This window comes from Pyxicephalus adspersus, chromosome 6, assembly GCF_032062135.1.
Source record: "Pyxicephalus adspersus chromosome 6, UCB_Pads_2.0, whole genome shotgun sequence".
In the NCBI taxonomy this organism is placed as follows: domain Eukaryota; kingdom Metazoa; phylum Chordata; class Amphibia; order Anura; family Pyxicephalidae; genus Pyxicephalus; species Pyxicephalus adspersus.
Window position 1 is genome coordinate 99,266,633 of NC_092863.1, and position 19,445 is coordinate 99,286,077.

At 41.9% G+C, this 19,445-nt stretch overlaps 1 protein-coding gene across 1 annotated transcript in view; it reads left to right on the forward strand.

Annotated features, from left to right (window-relative positions):
• The window catches only part of CTIF (cap binding complex dependent translation initiation factor), a 145,043-nt gene that overhangs the window by 113,466 nt on the left and 12,132 nt on the right, over positions 1–19,445 (forward strand). Inside the window, exon 11 of the mRNA XM_072416726.1 lies at positions 16,639–16,794. Coding sequence (XP_072272827.1) covers positions 16,639–16,794 — 156 coding nt within the window. The remainder of the gene's footprint in view (positions 1–16,638; positions 16,795–19,445) is intronic.

Consider the following 19,445-nt stretch of genomic DNA (forward strand, 5'->3'; position numbering starts at 1 on the left):
AAATAGATAAAATACTGCAGAAAGCGGATTAACCCTTACATACCAAAAAGGCAGAGCAGTTACAAGATTTTGCTGCTATTTCTTATCTATTATTGGTCCAACAGGTAAAAAAGAACCAAAATTAAAAAATTATATATGATGATAGGATGTTTCCAGCACAATCCCCTGACATCAATCCAATGTCTGTATGAAGCAAATCACATGACCAGTGAGCATTGTGTGTGTTTTAGATCATTAAAGACCTTTTGTTTACTAAAAGTGGAACTAAACGCAAAATAAAAAAAAAAACACTTACCTTTAATCCCAGGAGATCCTTTGGGAGGTTTCTTCTTTTGGGTCCCACATTGTCCCGGTATCCTTCTTTGGCCAGAGGAAGCGCAAGACGCCTCCATCTTCTCCACCCTTCATACCTTTTTTTCTGTGTACGTCATCTGGTCTTGCACTGCGCAGCCACGAAATCGGGTGACGTGGATGGGGAAAAAGATTTTTTTCGCCCATTAAAGAAAGGGCTCGAGAGCCAAGAGCCTCCCGGAGAGCATGACGTAGGTATCCTGGGAGGCTCTGCGCTCCTATCCTGTCTTGACCAAAAGAGGAGGTGCAGGTATAAAAAATAAAAAAGGGTGTTGCACTTACAAATAGGTAAATATAATTTTTTATGTAAGCTCCACTCAGCTTTAAACAGCCTACTTGCAATAGACATACAGCAAGATCTAAAGATCAGCAGGGCACAGCCATTGTGCAGCATTCATGAGCATTTACAGATCCTAAATGCCATGATAATATACACAATGCAACATATCTATGTTAAGCTACATAGTTAAGTTATCTTGCTAGAAATGAGGGTCTTGCAAAGCGTCATTGGTATGAGACTTGGGTTTGGTTTTAGCAGGTGGACCCACAAGTAGAGGAAGCAGTGAAGGTTGCAGGTAGGAAGACAAGAAGGGGATTATCTGCGTGATGATCAGACCTTATCCCCAGCCATAATGGAGCTGATTTAAGGGATGGCCATTCCAGTCAGCTGCCATGTATATGGATGGTAAATCGAATATACAACCCTTTGCCATGATTGGGGACACTATTGTCCCCACGATATCTTTTGAGTAGTCTACCATTTCACCAGATGGATGGGAAGAAATGCCAGCTCCAAGTAAATTGTGTTCTTGATACAGAAAGGCTGGGTACACATGTGCAATAATTGTCGTTGGAAAGGATCTTTCACCATCCTTTCCAACAAGCATTGTACATACAAAACTATTCTGCTCTATGGAGAAGAGTGGGGGAAGAATGACTGAGCGGCACCCCACTGCGCTCGCTCCCTTTCACTTTCATTACGTTCCTCGTCCGTGGATCTGCCAGGACGGTCGTTCAGACGTCGAAAAGCACTACCCTATTGGTAAAATATTACATTCTGAGGTTAGTTAGTGTTACTGCTTCTTTGAAGTTGTGTCGTCCATGTTGTTGGTCTTGGCTTTATACTACACTTCTGAACATGAACACCCCCGAGTCACATCCATCACTTTCCCTATATGCTATAAATATTGGTTTCCTGTAGTCTCTTTTATCACCTTTCTGTTGCCTACCTCTGGACTCATTCTGCAAGGATTCAGCTTTAAAAAAAACCTTTACAAGCAGCAGAAATTTCATCTTGCTCTTTTATTACCTGCAAATGACCTGCTTGCTCATCTTCATGGGTAACTTGTGGCAGGCGGATTAAAGATTTATTCTCCACTCCTATGGAATAATACAGGCTGACGGTAAATACCAGTCCGGGACGTAGTTAGAAATTAAGTCTTGACATTTTCCATTTGCAGAGCGGCTCCATCCAGTTGCTTAATTAAAGCGGCGTACTGTCCGGTGGAGACAGTGTAGGCCTTGTGCAAACACATTAGCTGTCACCCAGAAAGACTGAACGTTTTACAAGAGGACGGGTAGCTCAGATGCATTTCATAATTATTGTTATTGCTGCTCTTTACTTTCTGCTAATACTTGGCTTGGAAGCTTGTGGTTGATTTCCTATTGTTTACTCATTTTGTAGGTCATGGAAGTGATTTTTTTTTAACCTCTTTGCTATCAAACCCCATGACAGGCCAGTCTTGCAAAACCCTCACCTAATCTTAAAGCACACCTCTTCCATGCTATCCCCTCCAGCTATATTCAGTGTTTAGTTATTTATAGGTACAGCAGTGATATGATAATATACCTGTAAACTCTAACTGTTGTTTTTTTCCTTTTTTTTATCATGTGTTGCATACTCGTATTCTTATGTCTCCTAAAACACTCACTACTACCCATCACTCCATATCTCCCCTCCTATTGTGTGAGACTTCCCCCACCGCCTAGATTGTAAGCTCTTCATGGCAGCGTCCTCTCCTCCTCCTGTGTCACTGTCTGTATCTGTCTGTCATTTGCTTCCTCTATCCTACATACAGTGCTGCGTATTATGTTGGCGCTATATAAATCCTGTTTATTAATCTCAGTGCTGCTGGGTTCCTTCTCTAGCCACTTCCAATTATTACTATTATACAGTATTTATATAGCCCTAACATATTGCGCAGCGCTGTACAAAGTCTAGTTGTCCCTCAATGGGGCTCACAATCTAATGTCCCTACCATAGTCATATATCGTAGTCTAAGGTCAATTTTAGAAGAAGCCAACTAACTTTAATGCATGTTTTTTGGAATGTGGAAGGAAACTGGAGTACACGAAGGAAACCCGTGCAAACACAGGGAGAACCTACAAATGCCATGCAGATAGAATCCTGGCTAAGAGTGGAACCTGTGACCCAGGGCACATATATATGCCCCAAAAGAGAAAATGTGTTTTGGCATTTTTCGTGGCTTTTAGGCTTTAGTTCCTTATTACATGGCAGTGTTTTCTGCATGGCTGATTGCATGTCATTGGAGGCATGGATAAAATGAACATTGCTGCAGTTCATAGTGGCTTCAGATGAAGAAAAATGTCAGAAAACCACCATATATAAGCCCATAATATTTGCATATGGTTGCTCCATGGACCCACATAGCTTTTCATATAGCGTTACACTTGAATTTTAGGAGCCACATATTGTCCGATAAAACCTATGTCTCCGCTTAACTATAAAATGACACCCTTCCAACATTACAAATCCCCAGTGGACATAACGTTAAAAAAAATTAAAGCATTACCGAGCTAGAAAAATACAGGAATCCTCGTGACCCAACAGAACTCAGGCGCCCGGGCCAAATCTGCTTAGAGCACATATAATGGTGTCGCCCCTGAGCTTTCTTAACAGAATTATTGAAAGCTTTAACCTGACAAAACACTAATTACTTAACAAATGTTTAATTGTCAGCCCTCCCTTCCCCGCTATTGTGACGGCCGCTGTCTTCCCGTCTACCCGTCTGATGTCTTTGTCACCCTGCAGACTGTGCCAGGCTAATGCATTAGTCTGTCAGACCTGCCATCTGTCACCGTGTGAGCTGTCTTTAATCCCAGTCGGTCTGAACAGCAACTTAAGAATTTTCTCTCAATGACTGCATTGCATTAGAGGGCCAGGATTTCCTGGAGATTATTGCCATCATGTCATGTAGCCAACAGGACCCAAAATCCCTTTTAATACATGGAAAGAAGCTCCCAGACGCCTCCTGTCCCCATCCATTAACCCATTTTTCGCAGACTCGCCGGCTTGCCCCCCCTATGGCTGCCAGACTTGTGCCACGTGTCTTATTGAAAGAGGAGGTAGAAAGGGTTTGGTAGCATTTTTTAATAAGTTCATTATCTGCTAATTCTTTTTAGTGCATTGTTTTTATTCATCTTTTATACAGAGCACATTATTTTACTTTGTATAGCGCCAACATAATACGCAGCGCTGTACAATAAATAGGGGTTGCATAAACAGACAGATACAGACAGTGACACAGGAGGAGGAGAGGACCCTGCCCCGAAGAGCTTACAATCTAAGAGGTGGGGGAAGAATCACACAATAAGCGGGGGGATATGGAATGGTGGAAGTAGTGAGAGTTTAAGAGACCGAAGAAAACGGGTCAGGTTGAAGCTTTGGTTTTTGATTTCTCTTTCAAATGAGCAGAAATTATTTAACGTTGGGTGGGAAGAAGCTGTAAGGGGGTTGTTGCTCCTGTATTATGACCCAACAGCCGGGTGGTGACTGAAAAGTGTTGGTGCGCCCAGCTAAAAGGAGCTAGGGGGAACTCTGAACATATTATAAAGAGACAGACAGAGCCTTAAACCAATGCTGAAAGAAAAACAGGTGATTTTGGGGTTTCCAGTCTAAAACGGGTATTACAGTGTTCTCCTGTTGTCATCTCAGTAGGTGACTAATAAATCTGTGAAATGGTGTTCCTGGCCTTTGTTGAAAAATTCTCTGCTCTGCACCTCTACCGAGCTTCTACAATGCAGATGGGGTTTGTGCTAAAAGTCTCTGTCAGCAGAACAGAGAAGTGAACCGTACCAGCAACAAAGGTCTTTGCTTTATAATTTTATAAATATGCAGACACACCGCTGGGTCAAATAACTTTTATTATGTCCTCTTCTACTCTTGTCTGTGCAAGGACTCAAAATGGAATAAACACGCACAATAAAAAATGTACTTTGCGTTAAATCCAGAAATCACTTCTAGTTTCTGACCTCACTTTTCTCTGCTGCTGGTTAACCAATCCTGTGATTGGTGGGTATAGAATAAGCAAAAGACTGATGGGACAAACCTTATATTCTACCGTCCCGCCAACGAGTTTCCTGTGCACTGCCCCATGCAGATAAACCTGACTGGCTGCACCTTTATCTTCCATCCCTAAAGATGCTCCATTATTATAAAGAGATTGGGTATTAAAAACTATTAAAAATAAATGGTGGTGTTGTGGGTTAAATGGAGGGTATCTTAGATCTGCCCTTACTTTTGCTCAAGAGTCAATCTTTTTATACAGTCTAATGATGCCTACAGACTATAGCGGACAACCGAATGTACATCCATGATGTCGATGCCCCACAGCAATTGTTGTGCATGGTAGTTTAAATTTGGCAAACACTCTTTTTTCTATGGTGGTTTACCTTGTCTTGGATAGCATTAAGTTGTGCTTTGCCATGTGTTTTTTTTTCTTTATAATACTGTTTTGTTTTTGTTTTTGTTTTTTTTCCTTTGCTTTGTTGGATCTCCATCCTGCTGGTGACCTGCAGCCTTGCACTCTGGCAATGATTGCGCAGCATTCACCCAAGTCAGGTTTTTGTGACAACAATGTGGTCTCCACATGACAATGCAGGAGCACCACTGGTAGGTAGACAAAGTATGGTGTCCCCTATAAAAGAAGTTGCCTGAACAAGGACCCTCATGGCAGCATCACCAGGTGGTATTTTAGTTAAAGTTGCATATTTAAAACAGAACTATAAAAAAATAAAAAATAAAAATTACACTTATCTTAAACACACAGATTCCTCGATGGTGCTGGACCTTTTCCACGATCCGGTACCGCACCTTCCTGCAATTCCTCTTTGTCCAGGCCCAGAGAAAGTGCCAGGGTGCCTCCATACTCTATCTTCTCTTCCGGTCTTCTTAATACGTCACCAAATCTTGCATTGCACAGGTACGGGATCGGGTGACATTTGCGCACTGCAAAATCTTGCATTGCACAGGTACGGGATCGGGTGACATTTGCGCACTGCAAAATCTTGCATTGCACAGGTACGGGGTCGGGGGACCTTTGCGCACTGCAAAGAAGGGAAAAAAAGAAAGCGGATCTCACTGCCCATGTGTGAAAACAACATCTCTTTTCCCTTGGTGGAAAAAAATAAGCATGCGGGGAAGTAGCCACCAGACCCTCCTGGGATAGTGACGTAGGTATCTCGGGAGGCTCTTCGCTCTCATTCAAACTCAAAAGGATGGTGCTGCACCCTTTTAAAAAAAAAAAAAATTTAACAAAAAATGAATTACATTTTTACTTTACATATTAGGGTTGTCTACCCTTTTATGTAAAGTAAAAAAGTGAGTTTAGGTCCGCTTTAAACAGATTCATAATGACTTGACAAGTTGTATTTTATTATTTCTAACTTGTATTTATATAGTGCTCACATTACGCAGTGCTGTACAAAGTCCATAATCTGTCCTTCAAGGAGCTCACAATCTAATGTCCCTACCTTTTGGGAGGGGAAGCCAATTAACCTAATTGAATGTTTTTGGAATGTGTGAGATTTTAGTGATTGGTGGTGCCAATGATGATAACTTTTTTCTCTTTTGAACTAGGAGGTATTAAGAAACGCGTAGCACTGTGCAGTCCTGGCATTCAGTCAGTACAGTCACAATAGATAACAATCAGATGTCTGTAATATCTTTTTTCCTTTTCCCCTCTTGCTCAGTGTTCAGAATCCTGGCAATGATGATGTCTCTTTAGATAAATCCAGCTACAGAGGTCACAGGTCGCCTTCGCTTGCGTTTCTACAGCCATTTGCACTGCAAAGTATTCCCTTTGAAGTGGGGGAAGACAGTCCATTCGGAATGAGGCCCTTCCCTGAGAGAAAGGAAGAGTCTCCCATTCCATTGTGGACAGCGAAGACTTAGGAAGTGGCAGGCACTCCAGGATATGCCAATAATAGTGTTGGCGTCTGGAGAGGAAGACAACGGTGATAAGGTCCCTGTGACTGGCAGCCGGCGTACCCACCTATCTGATCTTGTCTGCCATGCTCATTGCCAGGAACAGCAGCGCACCATCTAACACCCTTGTTTGTTTTTTCTAGCGGACAAATTTGCCTCATTAGTCTCTGTTTACATTGCAGCGGGAGCTAAATCACCGCGTCAAAACACACTGATCTAAAATGAACTTGTCAGCCATAAATATTTAAAGTGGAACTACTGGTTCCCTCCTCCCCTGGGTCACCCTTGAATAAGAATTTTTTTATTAATATACAGGATTTATATAGCGACAACATAATATGCAGCGCTATATATTAAAAAGGGGTTGTAAATAATTAAAATTATTAAACAAGATTTATAAAGCGCCAACCTTTTACGCAGCGCTGTACATTAAATAAGGAATGACAGACAGATATAGACAGTGACACAGGAGGAAGAGAAGACCCAGGAGAGATTTTTTCATGCATAAAAACATTGACATTAGTTGTCCTTTCTCTGCATCTGTGCTCAAATTGGTGCAATCACTACTTATACGTCAAAGCTAAAGATATTATTATGTCCGATCATTATAAGGTTTCAGCAGTCTGTTTCAATCCTGCGGTCAGTTGCAAAAACTCCATGCACAGGAGAAGCTGCAGTGGTCTTACTGCCTGGAGGGAATGAGCTCTATGTTATACTAAAACAGTTCCGAAAGGTTTGTTCACATTGGCATACACCCCCCACCACCATCATTTGCCTTCCATCACTTGCATGTGAAAAAACTACATTCATAGCAATGTGCTAGTACATGCATGAGTGGTGGAAAATGCATCGTGCAGAGTATGAAAGGCTGCAAGGGACAATAGGTGTGCGTTGCACGATGCCGGCCATTGTTGCTGATGCACACTGCTACCTTATTCCATTAATATTATTACACAGTATTTTAACAACATATTACGCAGCGCTGTACAAAGCCCATAGTCATGTCACTAGCTGTCCCTCAAAGGAGCTCACAATCTAATGTCCCTATCATACTCATATGTCATTAATACAGAAGAAGGTCAATTTTGGGAGTAAGACAATTACCTAACTGCATGTTTTTGGAATGTGGGAGGAAAGTGGAGTACTTGAGGGTAACCCATGCATACACAGGAAGAACGTGCAAACTCCATGCAGATAGTGTCCTGGGCAAGATTTTAACCTGGGACCTAGCACTGCAAAGACCAGAGTGCTAACCACTGAGCCACCATTCTGCCATATCCATAAGAAAATCTAACTTTCTCTCTGAATCTGGTTGCACTTTGTTGTCTATGGAACTGATTTCTCTGACCACCCAGCTCCCTTATCTTAGTCAAATCCTATTGCCCCTGTTGGATATGAAGCTGCCCTTTATAAAACAGGATGCTGACTTTTTCTATTCTAACATTAGTAATAACAGATTAAAGTTTTGTTTTTACTCCAGGCATGATGAAGCACCATGAATGTGATCTTGTATTCATTAAGGAATACATATGTGTTTAGATGTACCTGGCGTTAGTAAATAAATAGGACTTATCTGGTTCTTGTGATCCCTTGTGCAGCAGTTCTCATACTGGGAGAAACCAAGAGAGAGCAAGCAAATCAGGTGCTGCATAAACAAATGCTGACAGGAGGAGAGAGCAGATGGATGGGCTGTTGCTTCTCCCTATTCATTTACTGGCTGGGTAGGTGACCTAGATTTAATGATTAGGTCCTATAAAGAAAAGTAAGAATGGCAGTGTGGGAGAATATTGAATTGGAGCTGGAAGGACTTTGTATGGAGCAGTTCACCTAGAGTTTAACAGGTACTGATACTGACCCACTTTTACCTAACTCCCCATCGATCTCTTTCAAGTTCTTCTGGTTCCACCTTGTACTTCCAGGTATTTTGGCAGGATTGACAGGGCTTGGGTCTAGCAACCAATTGATTGAGTCAATCAGTGTCACTTGTATAACCAAGTCATTTTCTCACTCAACTTTTTTACTATGGAGGAACCCTTGAAATAACCCCCAGGTCTTTAGGGAACCCCGGCTATAATTACTATATCCACAGCTCACAGTATATTAGTGTGGTGGCCATTAGGAAGAATACCTACAACATTGTTGGTCATTGGGAAGATTGTCACTCTTTCAGATAACCAAATAGATCATTGGTTTCACTTACACTGATCTGAGAGGCACAAAATGCTCGAGGAACCCCCAGCAACCTTTGGAGGAACCCTGGTTGAAAATCACTGCTCTATATACTAAAATATTCGCAGATTCTAGGTCCATGTTCTATTTCTTTCCAGCAAGCTATTTTACTGTCCTGAAAACAATGTCATGGGCAGTATCTGTGCAAAAGGATTGAAGTGATGTTTACCAAATTTCAGATGACCCCTTGTGCTTTATGTATTCGTTTAGGATATAGTTAGCCCCTGCATCGCTTCATCCAACCCATTGGGGATACCTTTATCATGGATCCATCATACACATGACTTCTGCGAAACTTTTATCATGTAATAAATATTTACCTATAAGGCAAAGATTTAGGTTTTTATCGGTGGTCAATGCCCTGTAATGCTTATATTTCCTTTAAAAAGCACTGCCGCCATGGATATTAACACGAGCAGACGCCTTGGCATTCAGTCACATGACTGGCAGAGTTGGAATGCTTGGAGAACCCTACTTTCGTTTCTTTTCTTACTTGCAGTCTTTTATAAGTTAGGGAGCAGATTGGGCAGGGTATTGGGGTCTTGTTATAAATACACACACTTCAACCCAGAAGTTTTTTTAAGTTGCGTGGCAGCCGTAATATTGTGGCCCAACTCATCTTTTATGGCATTCTCCCCAGCCTTTTTTAGCCGAGTACACCACCCAGCACTTTTCAGTAGCCACCCGGCTGTTTTTGGGTGGCTATTGGAAAGTGCTGGGTGGTGTGCCCGGCTAAAAAGGGCTGGGGAGAACGCCGATATATATATGTTTGTATATAAAAATGGTTTTCTTTTCATTCTTTTTTTTGCACTGTGTTAATTCTTGAATCCCCCCCCCTTGCAGTAAGTAATCTAGTAATGCCGTTCATAAATCCTTCCCATATGGGGTTACTGCATATACCTAGATTTTTACCGGAACACCCTTTAATTATTTAATTGACGCCTTCCCACCAACAGATTGAGGCCTGGATGACGTGAATTAAGTTCTAACAATATTACAGCAGCATCCCGTTTCCTTCATAATGTTGGCAAACAATTCACTGGCATTACTGATCGCCTGGACTCTTAAAACTCATTAAAACACATTAAAGCATTGAAGGAAAATGGAAGGGGACCCATGTACTTCCAGTAAGTTCCAGCTATCTTGAGGGTGAAAGCTAATAGCTGATTTCTGCAGGATGTGATAATGGAGGTTCGGAAAATTGTAACACTCGTGTGTTGTGACAGGACGCCGCGTTGGGTGTACACACAAACACTGATACTTTGGCCTGGGTCAGCGGTTCACACATAGTAACGCGGTTCCAATACTGAGCGCCCATAACAAATTCTTCACAAGTGCATTTTTGTCTGTGTCACCAGTAAAGGGCTATCGAATAGCAGGAAACTATGCAAGCTATTCGGAGCTTCCAGGAGGGGTGCCCAGGAATAAAGCAGAAGGCTTGCTCGCTAGAAACACTGCCGGGCCTGTGTCACCGAGGCAAGACTTTGTGTAACCCCGGAGGGAGAGGTCATACCCTTTTTAAACAAAGCGCTGAACTTAAACCTTTAAATTGTGAAGAGCTTTTTTTGAATTATTATAATAAAGCACATGGTCAGAATAGTGGAAAACTTTCTCTGTCTCACCACCACCAAAGTACCCCATTAGCTAGAGTTGGAGTCACGAGGATATGATTGGTGGCACCACTCCCTCTGTGATATGGAAGTGTTTGGGTTGAGTGATTGTCAACTTGATGGGAGAAAGGTCATTGGCTTTCCCTTACCTAAGAAATCCAATTCTGTCACATGGAATGATAATTTGGACCACCACACAAACACAGGGACTACCAAATGTTCTCAAAGATATCACAGCTGGCATGAAAATGCAATACTTCAAGGCCTTTATTCCACAATTTAGGAAAGGTAAAGTGTATTTCCAATCTTAGATAAAATAGGAAAAGATTAGAACCCTTGTGGGGTTATCAAGGACACCAAGAGGTTTGAACGGGAAGATGCCATTATACAAGATTTATATGGCGCCAACATATTACGCAGCGCTGTACAATAAATAGGGCTTAAAAATGATGGACAGATACAGACAGTTACACAGGAGGAGGCGAGGACCCGAAGAGCTTACATTCTAAGAGGTGGGGGAAGTCTCACGCAATAGGAGGGGAGATATGTAGTGTTGGGAAGTAGTGAGGGTTTAGGAGACAGAAGAAGATGGGTAGGCAAGTTTGAAAAGATTGGTTTTAGCGCTCTTTTTAATGAGCAGAAAGTAGGAGCAAGCCAAATAAAACATGAATAACCATTCCAGAGAGTTGGGGCAGCTCTAGAAAAGTCTTGGAGCCATGCATGTGAGGAGGTTATGAGTGAGGAAGTCATTAGGACGTTCGAGGAGCGAGGAGATGGTCGCATCTTGTCTGGCTGAATTTGACAGATGTGACAATCTTTAGCCGCCGCCTGCTGGCGTATGTAGTTCTTGGCAGATGTGGAAGTGCTCGCTGTTTGCCCGGGCTTGCAGCTCTAATATAGAATTTTCTAGCTCCCTTTTCTCCCCCATCCAGCGATTATCTCCTCCTCCAGACTGCATTCCTTCCCTCTCTGCAGTCCTATCACTCCATCCCACTGTCACTTCCTCAGGAATGTTATCTGAGATCAAACTTCATTTCTTTCCTCCCTTCACTTCATTATCTAGACATTGCCACTTCTTCCATCCCACAGCTAACAATCCCCAGCTATCTCCAGGAGTGCTGCGTGTCACCTTTCACACCAAGCTTCCATACCAACCCTCAGCTCCAAATATTCTGCAGTAAGCTGTCTGTATATGGAAAGCTAAACACGAAAACTAAATGGCTTTATTCGTTTTCTTTTTTGAGTATTTTTTACCTTTTTTTACCTTTTAACCCTCCATAGACTTCACTTGGCAACTGTATCTATAGAGATAGCCATGGTTGTCACCAAAGCTGGACTTCAAACTTGTCTGCCTTTATAAATGGGAAAAATATTTGTGTACAGAATGAATTTGCAGCAACTGACGAGGACCATAGCTGCAATAGATTACATATTTGATATTGAATTTAGGTTTGAGTTGGAGCTGAACTCTAAGCAAAGCTCTAATTACACCAAATAAATTCATGCAAATAAATAAATAGTTTTTCCTCTAAAAGATTTGTTTCTGTCCATCCACTTACATAGGTCTACCAAAAAGCAAAGCTCCACAGGAGGAAAATATCAGACCTAATGTTCTTTTTCTATTTCATTTATGCCTGTAAATGTTTTTGTGATTGAGGAAATGCTACTTTAACCTTGGCATGCTATTGGAAATTGTCAGTAGCTGATTTTTGGACCACTGCCTTATATGTCTCTTCTCAAGGGAGAATAGATTCAGTTCAGCTAATCTCTCTTCATAGCTGAGCTCCTCCATTCCTTTTATTAGTTTAGTTTCCCTTCTCTGCACTCTCTCCAATTCCACAATGTCCTTTTTGTGAACTGGTGCCCAAACTGGACTGCATATGCCAGATGTGGTCTGACCAATTCTTTGCACAGGAGCAGGAATGGTAGGAATACGTACCCAAAAACACAACTAACCAGTACCAGTTCTGTTTCCTAATTACAGGTGGGGGTTGTAGTTATCTGTACTTCACTTTGAAAGTGCACTTATCCCCTAAAGAGCAAACAATGTATGTGGATATCCTCCTTTAATATTTTACTTTTACCTGAAAGAAGTGTTTTTTAACCAGTGCTAAAATGAAATAACTGACATCACTTTTGTGCACACATTGAGCCGTATTTCCTATGCACCTTGCAGACTAGTTTATTGTTCTGTTCAGTAAAAAAAAATGATTGGGGGTTCTGGTTGACGGATGACTGGCACTCTCCAGCCAAAGAATCGGACAACTACCAAAGTATGTCTGCTGCATAAATAAATCCATTGGACATGACGTGATGGTAATATCGGAAGACGTGACCTCATAGCCGCTCTGCGCTCCGTGCCGAACCAATAGGAAGGCTGTATTTCAGTGCCGGGGGCTCCTGCAGTTGCCATGTTTAATACCGCTAATGACAGCCGTTTAAACAGTGGAGATTGAGGTGTGAAGTCAAGAATAACTAAAAGCGATCCAGCTCGGGCCTCCTTCACATGCACGCCAGATGTATTCAGGGCGAGCGCACAGCGCCTGTTCACAGTAGGGCTGACAAGTAAATATTTAAAGTTATTACACAGGTCTCTGGAATGAGACCAACGAGAGTGGAGTCAATGTAACCCTTTGTGAGGGAATGTGCATTACAGATTCACATGGGCAGGTAGCGGAGCCTTTCATCCTCTTTGTCCAAAAGCAGCAGCAGGTGAAGTGAGAATCTGATGTGGAACAATCAACATTTTTTAGGGTGGATACAGTATGGGCGATAATAGTAGGCAGGTAGGGATTTTGGCCTAAAGTATGCTATCAGCCAGCGCCAAGGGTCAACAATAAATAAGATGTAAGCCTGTTTGATAGGGCATTACTGGCTGATGATACGTTGACCGACATTGACATCACAGTTTGATACTATGCTCAAAGTCTACTAATTCTGTATATACACAATTTGTTTTTGTTGCCCCAGTGTTTCTTAACCCGTATCCCCCAATGATTTACCAATAGTTTAAAACTCATGACTACCAGAGGTATATACCGTTGTTGGACATCCCATTCCAAATCCATGGCCTTGCGTTGGCTCTCTCTGCAGCCACAACAACCTCCAATCATCTGGGGAGACTTATCATAAGATTTTGGAGTTTGTCTGCAGGACTTTGTACCCATTTGGCCAAAAGAGCATTTATAAAGAGTCTTATTGGTTGAGAAGTTCCGGCTCCCAATCATCATTCCAATTTATCCCAAAGGTGTTAATTAAGGTTGAGGTCGGTATTCTGTGCTGACCGCTTGAGTTCCCCCACACCAAACTCATGAAGCAAGGTCTTTATGGAGCTGGTTTTGTGCACAGTTTGTAATAAAACAGAAAAGGTTCCTAGATTGTAAGCTCTTCGGCGCAAGGTCCTCTCTTCCTCCTGTGTCACTGTCTGTATCTGTCTACCATTTGCAGTCCATATTTAATGTACAACCCTGCTTAATATTTTGGTGCTATATAAATCCTGTTTATTAATAATAATAATAATAATAATAATAATATATCCTTGGAAGTGCACAACTGTCTAAAAAAAAAAAAAAAAAAAAAAAAAAATAAAAAAAAAAAAAAAAAAAAAAGTTTGCTGTTACCTACCTTACCTTACACCTACCTTAATATACCTTATTGTTTTTTTGTATAACTATTTTTTATTCTCCATCGCATAATAGTCCTGCATGGCTCTGGTTAGGATCTGACTTGTGTACAGCAGTCCCCCGACGCTGTTCTTCAATCCACCAATTCGAATTGATAAACGAGCAATCAGGAGCAACCACTGAGCATTGAAGCGTGCTGCTCGGTCATCCTCCCCTCTGTGTTCATTCAAAAAGATCTTTTCCTGCAGAAATCTTCTGATGTCTATAGGACGTCTGTTTGAGGCTAAATTTAAACAGACAGACGGTGGCTCAGTGGTTAGCACTCTGGCCTTTGCAGCACTGGGTCCCAAAATCTCGTCCAGGACCTAATCTTCATGGAGTTTGCGTCGTCCGCGTTTTTGAGTGTGTTTCCTCCAGGTACTCCGGCTTCCTCCCACATTCCAATAACATGCAGTTAAGTAAATTGGTTTCCCTTCAAATTGACATTAGACTGTATTAATGACATATGACTATGGTAGGGACATTAGATTGTGAGCTTCTTTGAGGGACAGCTAGTGACATGACTATGGACTTTGTACAGTGCTGCGTAATATGTCAGCGCTATATAAGTACTGTGTAATAATAATAACTCTCACTGTATCTCTGTGTAGCTCCGTCTCTCTTTCACTAACTTTCTCTCCATGTCTCTCCCTCTATATAGACTTGTAGATATTGTAAATCTGTCTTTTATGTAGTAGGAAGAACCATTCAGGTCTTTTTCTTTCAGTTTATCCCCTCAGCAGGGTGCAGTCAGTTCTGTTTGCAGGCTTCTCCTCAGCTGGCTAACCTAATTGTTTGGTTATAAATCTGTCCCAACTACTTGCTGAAAAGTTGATAATTACAGCTGAGCTTCTGCCTGACATATGCTGAACAGCAGCAGTACAAGCTCGCGCCTTGTCCTCCACATGTGTGCAAACACAGCAGGCGAGGTAAGAGACTGCGAGAAGGCCGCACGCTGAGTAAGCTAACTAGGTATCAAGTGTACCTGTCACTTCTGCAAGGTGAACCCACCGGCTGGAAATACAATTACAAGCAGAGCTGAATTCTAAAGACATTGTATTTTTCACTGAAAGGTTTGAAGTTTAAAGTGAACCTTGTGCTTGTTTTACACTTATCACATTATTAGCAAAAGGCCAAAGCTTTAGGGGTCTGTGTGTATCCTTTTAAAGCTATCCATTACAATTCCAGATCTACTGAAAATATCCAATATATCTGCAATAACTAGGCTTTTGCACAGCATAATTGTTGGTCAATCGAAGGATGATTGTGTACTCATGTAATACGTCCCTGGCTTTATAAATGGGTCACCAGATCTCCAGACTTTCAATGGGGAATTCCTCTCACTATCTGGTAAGCAGAATCATTGGTAAATGTAATTTGAATTTCTTATTTTGAGATTAGTGGCCTCGTTGATCAGTAGGGAAATGTGGCCCAAATTACAGAAATTAAAAAAATAATGCAAGAAAGAAGGGTTTTTTTTTTTTTTGTTTTTTTGCAGAAAGGACAGGCAATGTCGCTTCTGCAACAAACCGAACTTATCTGCCTGTTTGTAATGTACACCGAGGTCCGCTTGCCCAGCATGCCTTTCATGCGTGGTAGTTACGTCATTCCATCTTAGCCAATCAAGATTGCTGAAGATTAAGTACCCAAATAAAGTCTACAGTGCTCAACCCAGGCATTTTTTTAAGCTGGGTGGGTGGAAATTGTAGGTGGGTGACCTCCTGTATTGTGACCCAGCTCTTCAGTGAGCACCCAAAAACAGGGTGGTTGCTAAAAAGTTCCGGGTGGTGCACCCGGATGGAGAGAACACTGAGACTAGGTAAAAATGTTGGCCCCAGTGACGGAGCAAGGAGAGGTGAGTACTGAAATTCATTGCAAGCAGGCAGATTTATTAATTTTTTTGCAGAGGGGAGATTGCCTGTCCAGTCTACAAACAAGAAACCGCCTGCTCACAATTTTCCACTTTAAAGCTGCCATTTAATTCAGGTTGACCTGTGGTGGGCAAAAAGCTGACAATGTGCTCCTGATTCCTAAATAGAGGGATCACATGGTACCTGTCAGTTCCTTGGATGTTTGTTTTTTCCATGAATGAGTTTTGTAAGCATCCCTGACAGTGTTGTATGTTTTTTTTCAAACTCACTTTTGCTGAAAAATTTGGTCTGTATGTAAATATATAGAAAAATAATTTAGAGAAAGGCAAATGGTGGACGTGGGGGGATTCTTATACTAAATATTATCATTGCAGGTATCGGCAATACACAAATTTGTTTGCTATAGAGAAGCGCCTTCGTTGTTGTTTATCTTTAGAAGCTGTGTCCGTGTGATGCAATAACAGACAACCAGACACAGAAAAAACTGTCAAATTGTCTCGTTGGGTGCAAACTGCATAATTGACCACATTTGGTTTTGCTGGTTTCCTCTTCTGCTCTTTGCCTCTAAACCGAAGTAAAAGTCCTTGTCACAAGTTCCTGTTTTGCCGCAGCGCGCCTCCGCTGAAGTTCCTCTTTCTGGTGCTTCAACTGTCGGCGGTTTACTGATGTTGTCTGTTTGTGTCTTGCAGAAGGATTTCTCTGTTCGAGAAGAGCTGCACAAGTCAGACGTGGAGAGGTGGCTGGGTTTCATCACCTTCCTGTGTGAGGTGTTTGGCACCATGAGAAGCAGCGTGGGGGAGCCTTTCCGAGTCCTCGTGTGCCCCATCTACACCTGCCTTAGAGAGGTAATGGCCTAAAAGATTATCGTGGCTTCATTTCCATGTTTTACAAAGGGAATCACATTGAGGCCTCTTTGCTTGTATGTTAATAAAGCAAAAAAAAAAAAAACATTTTTGCAGCAATACTTTTCAATCTGGAGCTGCTCTCACTTAGCCCTAGCTCCCACAATAACTCTTTTCTGCGAATAGTTAAATTACACATTATCGGACATTCAGCCAATTTCCTGTGCGCCAATATTGCCCTGGACCTGTCTCATCCTGAGCTCAGAATACTCCAGCATTGCAGAATGTGAGTCATTTTTCACACATCTACCTTACTTCTGCCAAAAAGAACTGAAAATCAGGAGTTTGGTTTTCAAATCAGCTGTGAGGTGTTGTCTGGCTTCTGTCTCAGATTGGTGGCTCTTCCCATAAATCTGTAAATCCATAAACAAGACACATCACATATGGTGCCCCATTCTCAAGCATAGACAGGAGCAGGAGGGGAGGAGAAATTATCCTGATAATCAGTTTTAAGCTATGAAACCTTGCATGCCGGACAAACATTACGAGTGGGAAAATGGGTTCACCATTTTGACTTCCAGGGGCTACTCTCACGCTGGCAGTACAGATTCAGAGCGTATCATGTTTTTGGGTGAAAGTCCAGTTTAATAAAATAACAAAAAAGAAAAAAAAAAAAGATTTGTTTCCAGGACCTGCACCCACTTCATCAGGGCTACAAAAGAATCATTTATATAAAGAATTAACTTATAGCCAAACCTTCTTTACGGATAGTTAAAGAAGTTTTAGAACATGTCATGTTTTGAGCTTTGTGTCCCCAAATAGGTTTCGGTGGTCATAAAAGCAGAAGAGTAGGGAAAGTTTTGCAAAGAGGACATCTGGTCATGTAACCACTGTCTATAAAGGAAAATTCCATTCAATAGGAAAGGATTTCTTCTCATTTCTTGTTGAGTCCCTGTGACAGGGATTTAAGTTAATGGGCCACAGACTCCAAAATGTTAATTTTATCTTAATAGGAATATTTAAACTAAAGTAATAGAAATGCATACTTGCTTCCCTGAGCCCTGGTCAACCTGGACAGCAAAGAAAGAATTGGCACCGTAATAAGTTCAACTCATTGTCTGCCCAGGTTACCCATGTCCGAGCAATCAATGCACAAATCTGTTACAAAATGATCATCCCTGTCTGCAGAATCTGCAGGCGTGTGGGCAGGTATATACGATCAAAGATCTGTACATGGGCAGTTTTACATTCTTGCTCTCTACGATTTGAATATGGGCAGTTTTGGATACATACTCTATACAATCTAGATATATCAGTCTAAGTACCTTACTGTCCTCTGCAGAGAGGAGCTGTGCCACTTGCAGCACATTGTCTCCTTGGCACAGAACGTTGGCCCATTTTTAGGCACACAAGCTCGCTGATGCCTTCTCTCCCGTGATGATCTCTCAGAAGATTCTGTCTTGTCTCACAATGACCCCATCAGCTATCTGCTACTGGAAACTGATCAGATTCCTTTATTTCCATCTCCGGCTGACATGACTTGTACATTAGTTTCCTTCAGCGTCTGCAGCATGTGTGGCTTATCTTTTTTAGTACCTGCACCTCGTGCTTTGTGCGTCCCTCGTCTCTTGCAAAATGACTCCAAGCTAGTGTAGATACAGCAGAATCCTTTGCAGAGACAATTCTCAAAGTGATAAGAATATAAACCTTTTTGCATGTATTAAAATATGTAATCTCCTAATACAATTTGCTTTTGCTCTTGTTTGGTATATTGACCGAACTATTGAAATAGTTTTGTTATATCTGGTAATCGTGTCGGACCTTTACAGTTGTCCTGTTCACACTTCCTGTGTTATTCCAAGAATGGTAATGATCAGGGCTGGATTTCTCACAAGGCCACCTAGGCAATGGTTGCATAATTAGGCCACAACCATCATGGCTCCCACTAAAGCTCCATATACACATGCAATTATAGTCGTTGGAAATGATCTTTCATGATCCTTTCCAACGACTAAGCACTGCACGATGCATGAATGAATACTGTACATACATCACCGTTCTGCTCTATGCAAAGGGGAGGGGGAGAACGGGGATGACGGACACTGTACACACGCCTGATTCTTGCCCGATATTGGCCCTGAGCCAATTATCGGGCGATAACCATTGGACGTGTGTACGTAGCTTAAGAACCTTCCGCTAGCATCAGTCGCCCTCCCATATTTTCACCTTGATCACAAACTAGCTGGTCTAGGCGGGAAAAAAATCAAAATCCAGATCTGGTATTAAGCCCTCCCTGATTATATCCTAGAACTACACAATGATCAGGTTTTATGTTATGGAGACAGTCCTATAAAACATTTGCTGATATGGCTTTGTAGTGCAGACTTAAGCAATGTCTATGGCTGGTCCTAGATGCCCAAGACCACAGCAGATGGTAAGTGTTGGGTAATAAAATTGAGTATTATTGCTCCCCATTTGGCAAGGCTGTGCTGCAGCCCCTCCATTTGGATTATCCTCACCTTGGTGGAGTGGTACTGAGGAGTCCATGGGGTGCTCTTGAGACAGCAGAAAATAAAGCAAATGTGTCTGTAGATCTTCCCTGTTGCCCTCCGGCCCAACCTGTGGGAAGAATCGATTGCCTGGAATTTGTTCCC